At 42.6% G+C, this 19331-nt stretch overlaps 10 protein-coding genes across 10 annotated transcripts; 3 read left to right on the top strand and 7 right to left on the bottom strand.

Moving 5' to 3' along the window:
* Positions 1 to 1498: 1498 nt before the first annotated feature.
* SS1G_00930 (predicted protein) lies at positions 1499 to 1980 on the top strand (the record flags this gene model as incomplete). Its single annotated transcript, XM_001598791.1, has 2 exons — positions 1499 to 1623; positions 1863 to 1980. The coding sequence occupies 2 exons, from the start codon at positions 1499 to 1501 to the stop codon at positions 1978 to 1980; spliced, it is 243 nt and encodes an 80-aa protein (XP_001598841.1).
* Positions 1981 to 2611: 631 nt separating this feature from the next.
* Positions 2612 to 4831, bottom strand: SS1G_00929 (hypothetical protein; the record flags this gene model as incomplete). Its single annotated transcript, XM_001598790.1, has 5 exons — positions 2612 to 3605; positions 3657 to 3921; positions 3985 to 4220; positions 4669 to 4696; positions 4753 to 4831. 5 exons carry the CDS (start codon positions 4829 to 4831, stop codon positions 2612 to 2614), a joined length of 1602 nt encoding a protein of 533 aa, XP_001598840.1.
* An 898-nt stretch (positions 4832 to 5729) lies between these two features.
* Positions 5730 to 7623, top strand: SS1G_00928 (hypothetical protein; the record flags this gene model as incomplete). The annotated part of the gene is made up of 6 exons (XM_001598789.1): positions 5730 to 5759; positions 5920 to 5993; positions 6041 to 6234; positions 6296 to 6828; positions 7031 to 7426; positions 7498 to 7623. The coding sequence occupies 6 exons, from the start codon at positions 5730 to 5732 to the stop codon at positions 7621 to 7623; spliced, it is 1353 nt and encodes a 450-aa protein (XP_001598839.1).
* A 344-nt stretch (positions 7624 to 7967) lies between these two features.
* Positions 7968 to 8198, bottom strand: SS1G_00927 (predicted protein; the record flags this gene model as incomplete). The annotated part of the gene is made up of 1 exon (XM_001598788.1): positions 7968 to 8198. The coding sequence occupies one exon, from the start codon at positions 8196 to 8198 to the stop codon at positions 7968 to 7970; it is 231 nt and encodes a 76-aa protein (XP_001598838.1).
* Positions 8199 to 9102: 904 nt separating this feature from the next.
* SS1G_00926 (hypothetical protein) lies at positions 9103 to 9686 on the bottom strand (the record flags this gene model as incomplete). Its single annotated transcript, XM_001598787.1, has 2 exons — positions 9103 to 9353; positions 9452 to 9686. The coding sequence occupies 2 exons, from the start codon at positions 9684 to 9686 to the stop codon at positions 9103 to 9105; spliced, it is 486 nt and encodes a 161-aa protein (XP_001598837.1).
* A 1272-nt stretch (positions 9687 to 10958) lies between these two features.
* Positions 10959 to 12367, bottom strand: SS1G_00925 (60S ribosomal protein L3; the record flags this gene model as incomplete). The annotated part of the gene is made up of 4 exons (XM_001598786.1): positions 10959 to 11214; positions 11271 to 11944; positions 11997 to 12153; positions 12276 to 12367. 4 exons carry the CDS (start codon positions 12365 to 12367, stop codon positions 10959 to 10961), a joined length of 1179 nt encoding a protein of 392 aa, XP_001598836.1.
* Positions 12368 to 13257: 890 nt separating this feature from the next.
* Positions 13258 to 13347, top strand: SS1G_00924 (predicted protein; the record flags this gene model as incomplete). The annotated part of the gene is made up of 1 exon (XM_001598785.1): positions 13258 to 13347. One exon carries the CDS (start codon positions 13258 to 13260, stop codon positions 13345 to 13347), a length of 90 nt encoding a protein of 29 aa, XP_001598835.1.
* A 400-nt stretch (positions 13348 to 13747) lies between these two features.
* On the bottom strand, positions 13748 to 15907 carry SS1G_00923 (hypothetical protein; the record flags this gene model as incomplete). The annotated part of the gene is made up of 4 exons (XM_001598784.1): positions 13748 to 13822; positions 13876 to 14958; positions 15009 to 15183; positions 15234 to 15907. The coding sequence occupies 4 exons, from the start codon at positions 15905 to 15907 to the stop codon at positions 13748 to 13750; spliced, it is 2007 nt and encodes a 668-aa protein (XP_001598834.1).
* A 1096-nt stretch (positions 15908 to 17003) lies between these two features.
* On the bottom strand, positions 17004 to 17093 carry SS1G_00922 (predicted protein; the record flags this gene model as incomplete). Its single annotated transcript, XM_001598783.1, has 1 exon — positions 17004 to 17093. The coding sequence occupies one exon, from the start codon at positions 17091 to 17093 to the stop codon at positions 17004 to 17006; it is 90 nt and encodes a 29-aa protein (XP_001598833.1).
* A 609-nt stretch (positions 17094 to 17702) lies between these two features.
* On the bottom strand, positions 17703 to 17795 carry SS1G_00921 (predicted protein; the record flags this gene model as incomplete). Its single annotated transcript, XM_001598782.1, has 1 exon — positions 17703 to 17795. The coding sequence occupies one exon, from the start codon at positions 17793 to 17795 to the stop codon at positions 17703 to 17705; it is 93 nt and encodes a 30-aa protein (XP_001598832.1).
* Positions 17796 to 19331: the final 1536 nt, after the last annotated feature.

Raw genomic sequence — 19331 nt, 5'->3', positions numbered from 1 at the left:
TTGAGCACGAAGCTCCTAAACTATGAAACTACTCTGACTATATACTGAACAATAAAGGGGGCCCCTAAAAGCTTTCTGGCTCCTCAAGACTCCTTATCACGCGATTTCTGATGGTGCGTGCGCATACGATCTTCAGGTGACCAAGATCACATACTAATTCGATGAAATCTGATCGTGTTTGCACACGGCCTAAGCTCTCCTAATTAATCAGTTTGCTACCATCGTAACACCATCAATCCTAATGGTGAATCGTGACAGTATAGGATTTACATATAAATTTAAAAATCTCGAAAATCAAAATTTTAACCTTCAATTTCTCGATCAATAAAATCGCGAAAATTCTGAAATTTTCAGAATCTATTATTATATAAGTAATAAATTGATTTTTCAAATTTCAGCAAGTTATATTCATAAATAAGAAAGTTATAAATGACGATTTTCGTCATTTTTGGTGAGGAAAAGTGACCGGAATTAGGGGTGGCCTGTTACAACGGCTATCTTCTATGCCGCGTCACATGACTAAACCAAGGTAACGTGATTAAAGTCACGTTATGGACCGCTGAGGAACGCTGGCTGTCCAGGACCGCGCAGCGGTCCTGACTAGCCATAGGCATGAAGGTCTATATAATCAAGATGGATTCCCTTTGTATAGAGCTTCGTGCTCAAGATCAATCATTTAGTATACTCTACTATTAGTTACGAATTGCATATCATTATTGTCATTACTTTAAGTCCCTGCTTGACGCCTAGTTATAAACCTACTTCGAGAGCCTAGAGCACTTCCACGTGATCTAGACGGCAAACCTCGTAACATGGCCGGAAAGTAGGGTACTAGACTTATATATTTAATTCTTGGATAACAACTGGCTGCCACATTTATCTTAACGCCTTCACATCTTCGCAACTGCACATAGTTTTATTCAGGGTTCAAAGTTCCCTGTTTTCAACGTCAGCTAATACATACGTATATTCTCCAAGAGTCACCCACCATATCATCCCGTGTCGCATACAACATACCTACAGGTTCGATTTCTACCCCGCAATTCTATCATTATTTGGTATTTATCTGTATCGACGAACTTCAATATGACCTTTTTTCATATCACACAGCAGACCCCGAAGCTACGATCGATTTCTCGACGTTTCGTTTTCGTAGTTGGAAGTTGGTGGGTTTCTCTTGCATGGAGACAGGATATTTATATCTCAACTATCTTCTCGCCTTGATTATGTAGATTACGGATCACGAGTCCGGCTACCAAAAACCGAATTTTGGATCAAAATTTCGATCGAAGTAATTATGATTTTCATCCCCATACTCATCATTTTGAGTTTCTTCCCCACAGCTATTTTCACCTCGTTATTAGTACCTCCTACGGTGGCTCCTACAGCTACAACTAGTATTTCCACATCAGTAGTATCGAAGTCTTCCCTGAGTCTGAAGCATTCGAACGAGAACTCTAAAGAAAAAATCCATGCTACTCCGACGATTGGAATGCATATGGATGAAGGAGTTCCTATAATCACAGCTGCGCCTACGGTAGAAGAAGTCCAGCTAGGGGAAAAATATCATCAGATTACTTATTGGAGTTGTGTTACGAGGAAAACTTATGTGCATTGTGGATGGTATGTTGTTTTGTGTTTATTTTCACTTTTTTTCATTTTAGTCAAGTTATTCTTTTCCATTTCGTTTTATTCAAACTACCAGTATTTGCTGCGTATTTGGTACTCGGTGTAAGGATCTCATTGTTATTCTCGAAGTTGCAGGTTGTAGGTTACAGGTTCCAAGAGTTTCATAAGCATAAAGATGGAAAGAAGGAAGATAGTCCGAAGGGAATAAACCATGAATGTTAATAGATAAATAGGCATGAACCTATACTTGCAGGCGGAACAGAAATTGCAGGAGCGCAGTGTGAGTTGTGTAACGGTGGGAGAATGGCTTTGATGGCTGCGGGGGTGGTGGTTGCGGTAGGGGTTTTGTGATGTGGGGATTTGGTGTGACTTTTATGGGGGTTGAGGGTTGGGATTTGCAATAGGTATGGTTGGATAGGCTGAGAAGAAGTGCTGGTGAAATGGTGAAAGAGAAAGGACTATGAGGTGTGTTAATAGACATTATTCCTTTATGGGGATCTCTGCCACGCGACGGGGCCGGGTCATTTTTCGGTAATCACACGTGGAAAATCGTGCCATTTTGTATGATACGCACTTGTGTTATTTGAGCTATATATTGACACAAGTCAGCTTAAAATAATATCAGGTATCAAAATATCAATGGTATATATAATGTTTCGCTGATAATAAATCAAAGATTCAATAGGAGGAATGTAGAAATACTCAAAACGAAATGGATATAAGCGTTTATGAATGAAGCTCACAGGAAGTGGCTTATATAACCTGGTAATCTTTTAATTCCTGGCAGTATGGTATTTATTCGTGCAAAGTTGAATTGAAAGAGTTTCTAGCACTAGCTTCTAAGCGGGGTATTGTAATTTTAGCAAGCAGGAGTTGTCAGAATCACTAAAGCATCGATCTTCTATGAATTAGTTCACGATTTTAGCATTTCGTAGTTATTGCTCTCAGAATTTCTCTAATATTCTTCAGAATCCATGCATACTCAGGACTTGTCAAGTTCTCTATCACCTGCCCAAGCCAGCTTTCTCGTATCTAATCTTTCACCCTCACCCTTCTTCACCTCCACAACTTTCTCTCCCGTAGCCCACCTCAGCATCGTGAGAGAATGTTTCCCAAAAGTATATTTACCCTTTCCATCCCACTTACTTTCCTTAACACTGACTTCTTCCTTCTCCGCCGTGTTAACCACAGTAACATTATCACCCGTGATAGTAAAAACCTGCACTTCTCCCTTCACACCCAATAAATCCGTTTCAAAACTTTCTTCCTCGCTAACGTTCACCACGCACAAACTGATAACTCCATCCTCATCAATGCTTCCTGCTACATCCAACCAACTTGCTCCTCCCTGTTCTCCCACTACACTCGCCAACCACTTTGGTTCCTGTACTCCTTCGTACGCTCCACCTCTTACATGTAGGCCCAATGTCCATCCACGCATGTATTTACTATACAACCACAAGGGCCACCAAGTCGTCTGTTTGATAATCCCATTCTTGCTCGTCATCAATGGAGAAATAACATTAACGCTCTGCGCCAAATTCGCCATTCCTACATATCGACTTTGTCGAATGAAAACGTTCAACCACACACCTACGGCCAGGGCATCACTTAATGTGTATTTTTCCTCGGCTCCTTCTTCTCCTGGTGCACGCAAAGGATCCCAGACGTTCCATTCGTCGAAACAGATTTTGGGGACGGGTACTGAAGGAGGGATTTTTGCTTGGATGCGTGCGATCTGGATGAGGGAGGCGGCGGATTCAATGGCTGTTTCGGCTTGAAGGGGTGAGAGGGCGTTGGGGAGATGTTTTGAGGAGGTACTGTAGATGTGGATGCTGTGCATGGTTATGTGGTGGATGTTTGGGAGGAGCACGGTGAGATCCCATGGGGAAAGACCGGTTTCACCACAGAGGATTAGTTGAAGAGTTGGATCGAGAAGGTGGAGGGCCTTAGACCACTGGAGAGCTTTTTTGGCGCTGGGTTTATTTAGTTCATGTTTTTCTTTGGGATCGCAAGAGTGAACATACTAGTCTTCAGCAGTCATTTGCTCAACTTGCCATGGTCCCCAAACTTCGTTTCCTAATGCCCAATATTTGATGTTATATGGCTCTTCGTGTCCATTCTTTCGTCGAAGATTGGCATAATAGGTATTTCGGGTACCATTGCAGTACTCTACCCATGCTAATGCTTCGGTCAATGTTCCTGTACCCATATTGAGACAGAAATAAGGCTCGACCCGTTTTTCCTTCCCCTCTGAGAGCACACTGAGATAGTGCATAAATTCATCGGTTCCTAGTTTGTGTCAGTTCTTATCTCAAGCCAAATTATGGGCAAACAAAGGAGAAGGGAAGATACCAAATTCATTAGTCTCCGTCCCTAGCCATGCAAGTTCGGGACGATCAGGACGCTTTTCTCTAGGTCCGATGCCATCTTCCCAGTGATATGTAGCGATGAAATTTCCACCTGGGTAACGGATTACAGGGATATCAAGTTCGCGAAGCGCGCCGAGGACATCGGTGCGGTAGCCATGTTTGTCGGAGAGAGGGTTTCCTGGATCGTAGATTCCACCGTAGATGCAACGGCCCATATGCCTAGTTTGTGTGACAAAGTTTAGAGGCAGGATTGACAACAAAAGGTCGATATATAGATATCTTATCTCCTAGGTCACTAACCCGTGACAGAATCATTTTTTAAGTGATATAGAATGGGAGAGTGAAAAATGAATTTCCATATTTCAAACAGACATGGTACAGTAGATTTCTCACTCGAGAAATTCCAATGCCCTGTAGATGACAACACTCGCACATATTGGTACGTCAGGAGCCCTCTGGAATCTGAACCTTTTCCACGCCCTTTCTAATGGTCATCGCTCAGACTTCCGAGCAAGGAATATCATCGATAATTTTAACATATCAACCTGCATCCTACAATTCTGGATGAAAGATCGCTGAAATGGGATCTAGAATAGAGTCTTATGTGTATGCTACTAGGTGGCCAACGACACCATTGCTTTTGAGGATATACATAAATATCACCTACTCCATAAACCCTCCATATATCATAGGATCTAAGTCGGAGTCAGTATAATTCGTATCAATAGATCTATGGAGTTCTCCAACATACCAATCTTCGACAATCTCCTCGACGCATCAATACTAATAGAAGGAGTCTCTCCATCAGGAATTCTCGTAAACGTCGTCATCTTGTCTGTATCTTTTCCTTGGTTTGAATATACCTATGTATTCCGTGCCTCACGGGATGAAATAGCAAAGCATATAAAGTGCCGCATATGAGATCCTACCATCTTGTACCTCGGAACACATGATCTTTCATAAGTGAAATCCATTCTCAAGTATCCACCCTTTCCACTTAATACGATGGAGATCGACTCATAATCACATAGGACACACGGACCAAGAAGAAGGTTGGGGATAAAGTCGGTCACCGCTCTCTTCTTCCATTGGTGCGCATATACGTTCTGCCGAGTTAGTGGTAGACTTATTCCGAGGCGGCAAGGTGGGCTACCACAAGCGAATCACTCCGAATGGATGGGAAATTTCAAGCCGTCCACAAGCGAGGGAGCTTCCTCCGCAACACCCCACGCCTTGTGTATTCAATAACTTGGTACTCCCAATCACTTCTACGAATTCATATCGTTCAAAAAAAAAAACACGGTCAGTCTCCAAATAACGCTAGAGAATGTTTGAATTGGGTTTTGATACGTTACTTAAGGTCCAGAAGCGTACCAATTAACTTCGTGCATCAAAATAGCCATGTTCATGACGACACGATCAAGACGAATCATGACAAGGGATGGCTGGGCTCAGTAAGCGGAGAGCTTGAAAGTATGATAAAGTCCCATGTCCAAAGCTCTAAGATGCCATTTCCCCAGGATCCCCGCATAATTAGCGTGTTCTCATATGGCGTGTTGCCATTTGGTGCTATTCTGGGGATGGATCGAATCGTGAAGCGAGGAATATAAAGATGTGAAGATTTCCCCTGGTAGATGTTGATCAGTCACCTATCTAGTATCTCTTCTTGAGACTAATTAATTATTAATTCATTTGATATTGTAAGCTCTCGAGCATTGCTGCGCAGCTATGGGGGCTTTATCTCCAAAAGTCTATCAGGTAAGACATGTTGTTCTTGAAGAAGATGGTTCTCGGTCTTTGCTAACACTGCTATCTAGTTTCTAGTAGGTGTTTTTGCCTCTGTCGGATCTATCCTTTATGGTTACGATCTAGGTACGTACATTGTACACTCAACGATACCGTCTACCCGGTCTAACAGCATTCAGGTGTTATCGCCGAAGTCGTTGCAAGTGAAACTTTTATCAGTGAATTCAAGCCAACTTCAACACAAACGTAGGTGATTTTCTTCCAATGATACGACGTGAAACTAATCAGCACAGTGGAATTGTAGTATCTTTCTTCACCGGTGGAGCTTTTTGTGGTTCTGGCCTTGCCGGACCAATTGGAGATAAGTTTGGACGTCGATGGACTATATTTGCAGGATGTATTCTCTTTATACTAGGAGGTGGTCTTCAAACCGGTGCACAACATATTCATTATCTTTGGGCCGGTAGATGGATCGCCGGATTAGGAGGTAAACCATCAAATCCTTGGTCACTTGCTCTGAGGGCTCATAACTAACAACTAATAAATAGTCGGTTTCCTGGTTATGATTATTCCTCTATACCAAGCTGAAATTGCACATCCCAGTATTCGAGGTCGTATCACATCCTTACAACAATTCATGTTGGGTATTGGTTCTCTCGTTGCCGGCTGGATCAGTTACGGAACATATGTAGGCATCAAGGGATCTTCTGCACAATGGCGCCTGCCTTTGGGTCTACAGATGCTCCCAGCCGTTATTCTCGCCGGTCTCATTTTCCTGTTCCCCGAATCTCCACGTTGGCTCATCGACCACGGCTATCCCGATAAAGGTCTTTCAACCCTCGCCAGATTGCACGCACATGGCGATGAAAATGATCCCTGGGTGCGAGCCGAATTCGACCAAATTCAAGAGAGCATTACATACGAGCACGAGCATGAAGCGAAATCCTATATGGATCTTTTCACACACAAATCATCCTTCCGCCGATTATTCATCGCATGTGCTTTACAAGCATCGGTTCAAATGACGGGTGTTTCAGCTATTCAGTACTATTCGGTAAAAATCTATGGACAGATCGGTATCGTAGGTAGTGATGCTTTGAAATATCAAGCTATCAACAATATCATTGCTTTACTCGGAGAAGCCTGCTGTGTGTTATTCATCGACAAATTAGGACGAAGATGGCCTTTAATCTGGGGTAACCTATTCAACATGGCAAGTAACACTTTTCCCGCTCATCCATCAACAACAACTCCCCAACAATACTAACCTTACCAACCACCAGGTCACCTTCCTCATCGCCTGCGTCCTCATCGCCACCTTCCCCCCCTCCTCCAACCACAACATCGGCGCCTCCTGGGGCTTCATCGTCGTAACCTGGCTGTACAACTTCTCCTTTTCCGCGACTTGCGGCCCCCTCTCCTGGGTCATCCCCGCCGAAATTTTCGACACCCGTACCCGTTCCAAAGGTGTCTCCATCGCAACCATGGTTTCCTTCGCATTCAATACCCTCATTGGTCAAGTAACCGATATGGCTATGACTAATATCGGCTATCGATATTATTTCCTATTCATCATTTGTAATTTCACCAATGCGTTATTTTTCTACTTGTTCTTGCCTGAGACGGCGAGGAAACCTTTGGAGGAAATGAATTATCTTTTTACTCATGCGCCTATTCTCGTAAGGTTTCCCCATCCACCTATAAAAACAAAACCAAAAATGAAAACAACCCTCTAACAAACCCCCCTCAGGTACCCGGCACAGACAAAGCCACCTACAACGCGGGCTACGCCGCCGACGTCGAGCGAAGAGCTCTTGAAATTAGCGAGAAGCAGGATATACAAGTGACGCATTATCAAGGGGAGCTTGGACATTAGTTTATTTCTCTCTTTTTTTTTTTTTTTTTTTTTTCTTTCTTTCTGATGAGTGATTTGATTTGATTCGATTCATTTACGATGTTATGAGATGTCATGTGCTGGATGAATGGATGGATGAAGAAAATTGAGGGATGGAGAACTTGGATGGAGAGACTAAATACTTGATACATTATACCAGATACGATACTGAGTGGAATATTAATATTAAATTATTTTTAATGAATACTAAATTATTTATTGATATTAGTGTGATATATATATATATGAGGGTTTCAGAAAAAGAATATCAAAGGACTACAAAGAGCTAGCGAGCTTTATATTACCTTTTCAGCTAGGTATAAAAACTATAGTCTACTCCTCCTTCCTCCTTCCTCCTCCTCCTTCCTCCTTCCTCCTTCCTCCTTCCTCCTTCCTCCTTCCTCCTTCCTCCTTCCTCCTTCCTCCTTCCTCCTTCCTCCTTCCTCCTTCCTCCTTCCTCCTTCCTCCTTCCTCCTTCCCCCTCCCTCCTTCCTCCTTCCTCCTTCCTCCTTCCTCCTTCCTCCTTCCTCCTTCCTCCTTCCTACAACCTCATTCATCATCATTCTTCAGCATCTCTTTTCTCCCACCCTCCGTCCCTTTCACTAAGGGTTCCCCTTTTTTCCCTTTAGCTCCATTTTGCAGATGGAAGCGTTACAGTCTTACAGATTACTCTTTATTTTTATTTTTCCAAAAATATCACAAGTAAAATAATTCTCCTTTAGTTCTACAACTGATAAGGGGCATCATAGTTATAATCTTATATAACACAATAGTCTAGCCTCGCAAGCTACCATTTCATATAAATCTAGATATAGCTCTGTTGAGCTGTATCTTTCCAAATTTAGATTAGTTAGAAAATAAAAAAAAAGATCTTTTTTCCTTATGCCTTTAAAGTGATAAGGACTGAAATATATAACATAAAATAACCTCATAAATAACCTTGGAATCTAAACATCCAAATCCCCAAAATCTTACCTCTTATATTATATACTCGAGTAGAGAACCCTAATTTCAGATCATAAATACCTACCTACCTACCTAGTGTACCCAACACAACATAACCACAGCAAAGTAAGAAAAAAACCTTGCATTTCATATCCTATCCTTATATGAGGAGATTTATAATCTTAATCTTAATCTTACTTCTTACTTCATAGTTCATGTATAGAATCATAAAATAATTCATCCTGACGATTTCGGTTTTTCCAAGTATCATGTTCATGTGAAGAGGAGATTGTTACCCCTTTATTCCATATTCCATATTTGTATCAATAATACGAAGATCATACATCGTTGTAGACAGCCATACCATCCCTCACAATCAAAAGATCAATAAAAAATCCAAGACATTTATTTCCCTTCCCCCAAAAAACGCCAGGTATAAACAAAAAAGTTTCAAGTTTCCTCACCACCCATGCACAATCCACAATCCTCAAACCCTCAAATCCCGCCCTTAATTCCCTAACTCTCAATTCCCAAAGCCTTCGCTCCTACTAATCTCCCCCCCTCAGTTCCCACAATCCAATATTCAACTCTAGTTCCTTGTCCGGGTATCCTGTAAACCCTCACATCGCTCCCTTTACTAGCCTCCCTAATCGCGTTGACAATCTCTTTGTAATATGCGTCGGGATCCCATTCGCCTATATCCATGATTTGGATATCTTCTGCTGCGTCTGCGGGTGAAGGATGAGCTATGAGACGGGCGAATGTTTCTAGTTTTGTTAGCATGTTCATATGTATATATATATATATATAAAAGCTATTCATAATAGAAAGTATGATAAACAAAACAAAATCAGGAAAAACAAACCTTCATCTGGTAATCCCTCGCCCTCATTCTTCAAAGCTACAACCACAAAAGGTTCATCAGCATCACTGATATACCACGCGTCCTTTGTCGCTCTGACCAATACCCCAGGTACATCGACATCATCATCCGTAGTTTTAAATTCGGGTTGTTTGTAACTACTAGTATTTGATATGCCGGCGCTGGGATCCTCGTTGGCTTTATCGAGGAACGCCATGTAATCTTCGTCGGAGGCCATTTTGTTAGACGTGCTAGTATCGATATGTTCGGATGGCAACTGTGAATTCGTATAGGTATCCTCTAAACTTTTCTTCTCCGTATATTTAAAAATCTTAGAACCTTGCGAGAAATTGCGCTCAGTAATCCCTCCAAAAATTCCTACCCAAGATCTTCCCTCAGATCCTGTAACTAAAATTCGCGGAAAGCGAGCCGTAGAAAAAGTATGCGAAACCCTTCCACCTACTCGAAAACAAGAACTCAAGCCGTTGAATCCAACACAAAATCCCTTTGCGACGTCGTTCTTATTCGCGAACTCCGTTTCTGCACCAAAGCTTCTTCGATCGCCTTTCCCTTTCCCTTTCCCTTGCTTGCAGCCACGTTCTCCACAGCCAACAATTCTGGCCGCGGCACGTCGACCAGAGGTAAATGACCTAATGATTGCGACTTTCCCCTATCTCTACTCGCACTATATTTCCTATCCAACGATTCTCTCGTCTTGAGATAAATAGAAGGTGTTCGACTGCCCGGCGCAGATTTCGTTTGTCTTTTCTTTTTATTCTCGTTTTGGCGATTTCGTTGAATGGATTCTTTAATGCTTCGATATGGAATGGCGAGGACGGCGGAAAGTGCACCCATTGATGTGACTTTTATGAATCGGTTACTAAGCTAAGAGAGGGGTGGAGGAAGAAAAAGATGCTTCGGTGACGTGGGGTAATGGGGAACTTTCTTTTTCTTGTTTGTGCAAGGTGAAATCTGCAGGGGTTTGATGTATTGATAGTATTATGACGATTTACAATTGATGTGAAGAAAAGAGAAAATGCGGAAATGCAAGAATTATTGGGATTATAAGTAGAAATTTTTATAAAGGGTGTTGGATTAATATGACTACTGAAAGAAGTAGTAATGAATGATCAATAATGGTAAACTCATTAATCATGGTCGAGGTCTCATTGGAAGGTCGGTAGAACTATTGAAAAAAAGGGAGAAAAAAGAGAAAAAAAAGGGGAAAAAGGGTGAAAAGTGCTAGTACAATAGAGACCAGCTCGTGTAAAATCTCTTCACTTTATTAATAAAACCAACATGGTCCCGATCAAAATTTTCAATTTGTTACTGGGCTTATCAAAAGTCTAACCATGCTTTGAAATTATTGGATATCATTGACATTTCTTCATTGATGTTATGCTAGTATATCCATGGGTAATCATGGACTGCATTATTGCACATATGATACCCCCACCGACTACACCTATCGAAAAGCCAGAAACCCGAAATGCAGAACCAAATTTTAAATTTACGAGGATTGAGCAATGTCCTTCTTGAGGGTACCCAAGAAAGTGTGTTTCTCCTCGGCGGTTTGGTAAGCACCGTGACCGAACTTGGAGGATGTATCGATCCATTTCAACTCAACTTTCTCCAAGGCCTTTCTTGAGGTGTGGACGAACATGGATTTTCTGAGAGTCATGACACGCTTCTTGACACCAGGAACGGAACCCTTAAGCATGATGTAATCGTTCTTGACCTCACCATATCTAACAAAGCCACCCATGCTGAAATTTTGATTAGTTGGTGCATCGTCAGAAAATATTGGACTTTGAAAACTTACGGGGTAATGGCCTTCTTGGAGACATCGAACTCGGTGGCGGCGTTGTTGGGGTCGTCACCACGGCCGATACGGTAAACCTTGTGGTTGCAAGAGGTACGGTGATGGTATCCGTCTTGACCAGCACGGGCAACAGTCCATTGGACGTGGGCTGGATGCCAGGCACCAATACAGGCAACCTTACGGAGACCCTTGTGTGTCTTTCTCGGAAGCTTCTTGGTTCCCCATCTGCTGGTGACACCGGAGAAACCGTGACCCTTGGTGACAGCGATGACATCGATCATCTCATCTTGCTCGAAGATGGAGCCGATCTCAACTGGCTTCTCGAAGAGACCGCTGGCGAAGTCAACCTTCTCAGCGACGCTACCTCCGTTAACTTGGATCTCCATCAAGTGGGCCTTCTTTTGCTTGAGAGGAGTCTTTCTGATTTGAGTGTGGGCGAGGACACGGACGACGGTGCAGTACTTCTTGATACGCTCGAGTTCACGGGTGATGGAAGATCCGCTGTTCTCGGAGTGCTTCTTGGCGTACTTGGTGAAAGCCTTCTTCTTGCTCTTGTACCAGTTCTTGTAGAATCTGCGCTTAACTTCGTCGCTCAAATGTTCGGCCCAGACAGTTGTAAGGGATCTGAGACCACGAGGAGTCTCAATGTAACCCACTAGACCAACAACGATAACCTAAAAAGATATTAGCCATTGGCTTGAGCCAAGCGGGCTGCGTTGTTCGTACCGGTGGTGTCTCAATGACAGTCACTGCCTCAACGACCTCCTTCTTGTGTGTTTTCGCACCAGGACGGTCGAGATCGCGGACAATGGTAGTCATACCAGCCTTGTAACCAAGAGTGGCAGTAAGGTGGACTGGCTTGGTCTTATCATCCTTGGGGAAACTGATTGAAATTGAGAAGTTAGTGAAAATTCTCCTCGAAATAACTTTGCTGGTAGATATCAATTGATTCGAGGAATTTTTGTAAATATCGCAACTAAATAGAAATTGGGGTATATGCTTCACCTCTTAACCTTTCCGCGGTGACGGCTTGCTCTCTTTCTTGGGAGATAAGCAAGGGATCCGTGACGGGGAGCTTCGAATTTACGGTGCGACATGTTGGCGGTGGTCGACTTCTTTGGGTGTTGAGGTTCAAAAGTTCAAAAGATTTTCAACGAGAAAAGTTCACGAATATTGAGAGTGTGCGAATTTCTCGGTTAGAATTGATTTAGTGTTCCTAAAGTGGATTAGTGTGCAAGTGGAAGAAAAAGTTCAAGAGTCTTGGCATCAACAAGCAAGGGCCGACGAGGCGCACGTGATTACAATTTGAAACGGATTTCCATTTTCTATCACCAGAAGACTTGAAGCCGTAGAGATCTATTAACAAAGGCATCGGTATACTAAACCACCGAGTATTGCTTTAATATAAATCAGCAAGCAAAGTTCTTGTATGGCGGCTTTTATGCATGTGATTTAGCTACTTCCATCTCTCTTCGTTCCACCCTCATATATTTTGACTTCCAGACCCTCAATGGCAATCATTAGTACTGGCTGGAGTAAGTAGCGATAGTATCAGAAACCCCTGAATCTTAGATATATACTTGTTGAATTCTTTATTATCATGAAATTGGTATCACTATTGGTATATACACCCCTTGAGGGTTCCCACTTCTCGCTTCTCAACGTCCCTCATTGTTCATCTATCCCTATCTCCCATTTCCGCCTCCCTTCCGACTTTCTCCTCAGCACTCATTTGTCTAATCGCTAGCCCATTGGTTCCAAACAAATCATATCGAGATCGATCAGAGGAACCCCGCCCGCATCGCAAAATCCAACCAAGTACAATATCAAACCAAAGACCAAGCCAGCCAAGCCAAACCAATCGATCCGATCCAATCAGTTAAGTCAATTAGTCAATAAAGTCCATCCATTCATTCGTTTATCCTCCCTCCGTCCTCTAAGTCCTCTTTCCTATGTGCTGGTAAGGATACCCGTCTAGAGCTCCATGATGTCCTCCTCTAAGACTAAACGCAATGTCCGAGTTAGGAAGGACAATCCATTCCATCCATCATCCACTCAAAACCCCAAATCTTACTAAAAACGTGCAGAATATGAACCCGTGGTATTTTGTACAACAGCAATAGCACAAAGACTTCAAAATGCAATTTGAATGTAACCAACAAGTCGGTGTAAAGCTAGAAAGGCAAATCGATGAACACGCTCGATGCTGAAAAGAATAAAACGCCGACGCCACTATGCAATTGTGTATTTGGAGTCAGGAAACAAGATTAATAACAAAGACGCGCCCTCTTTTGTAATATTTGTTGAAGAAAAGATGAATCGAAATCGCCAGGCGCCGCCATATCCGACCGCCTTCTATATGTCCTTTGGCATGGCTATCGTGTCATGTCTGGAGGGGTATATGATTCGCTTTTGCGATTTTGCAAAGCAAAGTATTTTCTTTTTTATACAAAATGTTTGTGAAAGAAATGGAGTCTCTAGCAGGTATCGACGAAAGAATTTTTGGGCCACGAATAGCCCGCGTCGGACCAAGAAGTATGGTTTTGGTTGTCCTAAATTGATCAGTAACATTCTTCTCGGGCGAGAAAGGAACCTATAAACTTACATATGCCTTCGGAAACTGTGCGATGTATTCGGTGGTGGGATATCCCTCAGGGTCACAAGTGACCGATTCGGATCCTTCTGGTTGATATATTCGGAGGTAATCGAAACGCATAGTAGCAGGAAACAAAGTGTTCAAGTTAGGCATCATAACTTCAGAGAAACTGGTACCCATTCCCAAATTCATGATCACCGTCATGGGTTCCTCAGGTATCGTTCGTTGGCCAATATTTCCATTTGGCCTCAAAGCCCGGCCATCCATTTTCCAAGTGTACTGATCACCGACGAACCATGTGATCTTCCCCGTGGCTCCAGGGGTATATTCGAATCCATATGTTTGATATCCATTACCATCGTACCAGTCATTGTTGAGCCAAGTTAGCGAAGACATAGCCTGTTGATAATTTCCACCACGGTAGGAGTTTATAGAGCTCTGTTCGTTATCATAAAGTTCAACGTAATTGTAATCTGGCATGTAGAATATGTCGAAGGGGGCAATTTGGTATGATTGAGACGCGGCTCCCGTACCTGCTCCCCAGTTTTCCTTCAAAAACCCAATACTGGCTTCTATTGCGTCAATTTCAGGTGCCGACCGAGAACTACCAGATGAAGGGTGATTTTCTCCCTTGCACGTACAAGCTGGCAACTTCATACCAGGCAGCCAACTGATACCATCTGATGAACTCTGGTTTGCCGTAATACCGTAATCGCATTTATCCCAATAGCTGTACGGCCACATCCCTTCCGTGGTAGCTTGATACCCTGCTCTTCCCAAATTGCCCATACTCCAGAAACCGGGCCAGAAACCGGGCCAATCTCCTCGTCCCGGTAATGAAATACTAGCTTCTATGCGACCACCTTTGAAGCACAACTTATTCCACGACTGGATCATTCCCGAGCGGTAATTCAAATTATGACTTTGAAAAGCATCGAATTTTATGTTCAGAGTACCGTTTCCAGTCGTCACAGCATCTGGATCATACCATTCTAAATCCTGAGTGGCACCATACCAGATATCCACAGCTTGGAAAAATGGATCATCACCATCATAGAAAGTTCGACCGTCGGTATTGAACTCATCAGAAAACTGTGGTTTGTTAGTATTGGATACAGCGCTGCATTATGTGATGAACCTACCACCAGCTTCAACTTCGTACCGTCTTGAGCAGTTTTAGATTTGACGGAGTCTGGGGTATCCGGATCGATGAGACCCGTCCTCACATTCTTCAGAAGGGGAATTTTGATGGATAAACAATCTATTGCTGCTGCGCAGGCTCCATGAGTCGGATCTATTTTGTCTTTGACAAATGTACTATGCGATTGTTAGCAGAAGCTCTCTCGAACATCAACTAAGTAACATACACCACTGGATATGCTACAAACAAAGCCAGGACGCCCAAGACGATGAAAATTAAGCCTCCCACATTTGTAAGACCTCTCCTGTTCCATATATCGCACTTATCTAAATCCTTATCACTTGGGTCCGGGTTGTGAAGGTAATCATCTTTCTCGACATCCTCTGGAAAAAGTAACAATCCTGCGGATGGCATGATATTATATTTTTCGGAGACGGTTTGTGTATTGATATTCTCATCGTCACTGTCGCCTGCTCTCGAAGAAGCTCTCGAGTCATCAAAAGGTGAGCCAAATGGTCCCGCTCGGCTGTCTCGACTTCCCGCTTCTGAGCTCCAACTTGTTCTTCGTGATGAGAAACCCGATACCGAGGGAGAAGGTAAAGGGTAATCGGAGTACGATGACGATTGATTGTTCGCTGTAGTCCGCGATCTCGCAGGAGGAAGTAGCATTTCATTTGACTGAGATACATCGGGTGAGCCATACATTTGAGGAGTAGTCATTAGTGACTGTTGCGAACCGGTAGCCGGTGGTCGCGGCGGCGGAATTAACTGTCTCGATTGACCAGGAGTTCCTGCAGTAGCAGGGGAAGTAGTAGATGAATCCAACATATCTGCACCACTGCCCGAATTGACTGTTATGTGAGGGGGCTTTCGCCCGGAACCACTATAGGAGTGGTCCATATCGACAGTAGAAACAAGCCCAAATTAAAATCTTATAACTACAATAGCATCTGCTACGTCACCCAAGGCGGTTGTGGTTGATGTTCTGGAATGCGGAATTCGAAAGAGGTTCGTAATGTGGAAGAAAGGATGGAAATAGATCAAGGACACACGCGCCCAATTCCTCAAAGTTCTCGAAAAATAGTAAAAGGCAACCTCAGATCAATTCGTGAAAGTTCATGGGATGTTAACGTGAAGGTATTGAGTGTCGTCGATTTGAAAGAGCTGGAAAGGAAAGGTTGAATGTTGAAGGCTCTTCCAGATAGGCCAGCAGAAATTACAAAGAAAGGAGGTGTATCCAAGAATCCTTCTCGATCGAAATAAGAAGGGAGTGTGTGTACAAACGAATGTCGGGTTTAAACGAACAAGGTCGAGATCTTGATCATTTGTTGAATCAGACTTTCTTGATATCTTTCTTGCAGAATATCCCAAGTATTGATTCTTGTGTGAAGGGAGGTCTTGTTCGGTGTTTGGTTGTGGTCAACAAACTTGGGCGTTCAATTCAACATGGAAGGCCGCAGCAGAAGTCTTTGGCGTTAGGTTGGTGGCGTGGGTGGGAAAAAAAGAAAAAGGAAAGAAATCAGCAGGCTTCGAGCTTGGGAGGCTTTGAATCAAATTGCTTTCTTTTTGCTTTCTTTAGAACATGCAGAAGTAGAAATGCGCAAAGTTGAGTGGGAAGGTGCACCAGGTGCAAATGCAGGTTTCTCGGGCTAGTTTGAGTTTGTTCTTAGGTTGTTCTTTCAGCGCGCTCTTGATATTTTGATCTCTCAATCTTTTTCCCTTGAGCACGCACGCACCGCCCTAGTCAGTGGAAGTCGATGGATTGATAGGATTGATTGGACTGATTGGACTGATTGACTGGATTGACTGGATTGATCAATTGATTAATTGATTCAGTCATGTTTTATTAATCTTTCCACATCACTTCTAACTTCTACGGGTAATAAATTAACCTCGCTCAGTCAAAACCAAGCTTTGGAAGCTAAAAAGTTTATGTTACACTGCCTAAAAGTATATGCGGATATAATTTACATAGTAACCTTGCCATTTTATTAGTTCAGTTGATAAAGAGGACGGGAACACAAGCAAGATTACCACTGATTGCAAAATTGGCTGGGCTCTTCATATTCTTCAAAAGGAGGTCCATGGTGGTCTACCTAGGTAGCTGTACGTATCGTATCTACTAGGTAGTACAGAGTACTTTACACAAGATTAAAAGAAAGTCTGGCTGTACGTACTTTAGACAAGATTAAAAAGAAGTCAAAGGGTTGAATTTTCATAGCAATCCTAGAACATCGGATCAAGCGCTGATATCTTATTGTGCCAATGTTTTTTAATCATTGAGAGATTGAACCACTTTATCACTCTTATACTCTGTACAGTACCGCATCATGAGTCTATCTACTGGGTGCTTAAATAAATAATTGATTTAAATTACCAGTATCGGACGATATGATACTCCGTAGATACCCAGTAGTACAATCAATAACTGGCTGCAGTAGTGAACAGAAGAAAGAGTTGAGAGATTTTCAACAATCAATCCATGAAACCTCCATCACTTCCTATTCTAACCTCTAACATACCCATGTTGTTGATTTTTGGAGTCCAGAGGTCCAGCTATTTTAAGTGCTTACTTTCCAGGTCCATTTCAATGGTTTCCGTATATTTTGTGAGGTTGTAATGGCCGGATCTATTCTGAAAAGCCACTGGTAGATCGCTAAAATGATATATCTCTCGGATTCTCACCTCTTACTGCCTAGTGGTCCTCACTAAAACGTTGGCGTGCTACTAAATACTCGCCAGCCTTCTTTGCTTCGTGTCTATGCCCACCAAGTTCCAACCCACCCATGGTGAGATGGATGATCTTTATAAACCTAGGCTCAGTACCCTTTTTTTCTTCCATCGTCTCCTTTACGCCGGATATTCTCTTTCGAACCTCTCTGTCAAGTGTCAACTACATGAACTACCAATAACATTTGTCGAACCGGTACCTGCAAGTCATGCTTCCTCACATCTCACTCACATTGTTCGTCTTAGCTAGCATGATCGAGTCAATTCCGAAGTAGAGGCACAAACCTTGAGTTTAGCTTAGGCTTTACCCACCCTCGTTAAGCATCTTCAATCAATGCGAACAATTTCATCTACTTAGTATCTAGAGAGTACTTCCTCCCATCATGATTCTATTTCCAACCAATGTTTTACCACCTCCCTCCCACTCTCACCGAGCAGTGGCAACTATCATCTCGTACAATACAGCCCTATCATCGTATCTTTGCTACAAGCTGCATAGTTTTCCAATTCACAGCCTCAACTTGTTTACGCGTCCGAATTATTTAAGTGGCACCTCTGACCTACCTACCTTGATACCCCTGACTATTCTCAAAACTCTGTATGGCCCGCTCCCTTAACCGTCGTTCGCTTTACGCCATTAGGATTAACTCAGGATCCTGGAAGACATTTCTGTGCGTGCTACAATTTGGAATCTCCTTCATGACCTCATCAATACCGCCGAAATACTCTGTACACAATTTTGGGTCTTTTGCTGACCCCCTATTCTTGAATTTTAACCAATTACTTGATCTTAGTCTCTCACTGCGTAATGCTCAAGGTGAGCAATATTTAGACTTAATCAGCAGAAGATAACGGGGTGATCACAATAACGGTTTTTTTTTTTTTCATATCCACTTTCCACCAATCCTCATGAAGATCCAAAACTGATCTTTTTAATCCGAAACTCTCAATGAAATCCGATGAAGGCTTGTTATTACATTATTAGAGTCTTTCGATCCATCACGTAGCACTTGCATGATGGATTAACTTCGGACCAAATCTTGCTCAAAAATCATCCGGAAAAGTCCCTCACACGTGATGAAATCCTCCATCAGGAAGTTTTCGGGCGCCAAAGAAAAATCAGTTTCCCACTTATACTTCTTGGCGGCGCAGGTACCGATTTGAGAATGGGGTTCTGTATATGCGCAGTTCATGTCATGAAAAGCGTACACTTCAAACTTCCTTTCCTTTCTTCTGCTACAGAAGGAAGTTACAGTGAAGGAATTCGGTATTGGGGATTATTTCGAGAGAAGCTCGTATCGATAATTTAGGTAGGTACCGTAATTCTAGATTCCCAGTACCGTAAAACTAATGTGACCCTACCTAATTATAGGAACGAATGGAAGGAGGCTCGGGGATAATTCTCTGTAAGTCATCTTATATTTACGATCTACTACAACACTCCGTATTCTTAAAGTGTCGTAATCTGATGTTACAAAGTACTCCGTAAGTGCCCCATCAGCAACAACGGTACCGATTAATCATCAACTTTTTTCTTTTTTCTTTCTTTGCTACCTGTATTTTTACCACATATTTACATTTACACCAATCATGC

Source organism: Sclerotinia sclerotiorum, genomic scaffold (genome assembly GCF_000146945.2).
Source record: "Sclerotinia sclerotiorum 1980 UF-70 scaffold_1 genomic scaffold, whole genome shotgun sequence".
NCBI classification, from domain to species: domain Eukaryota; kingdom Fungi; phylum Ascomycota; class Leotiomycetes; order Helotiales; family Sclerotiniaceae; genus Sclerotinia; species Sclerotinia sclerotiorum.
Note: the sequence above shows the minus strand (reverse complement) of the source record. Positions and strands in the feature narration are given on the sequence as shown.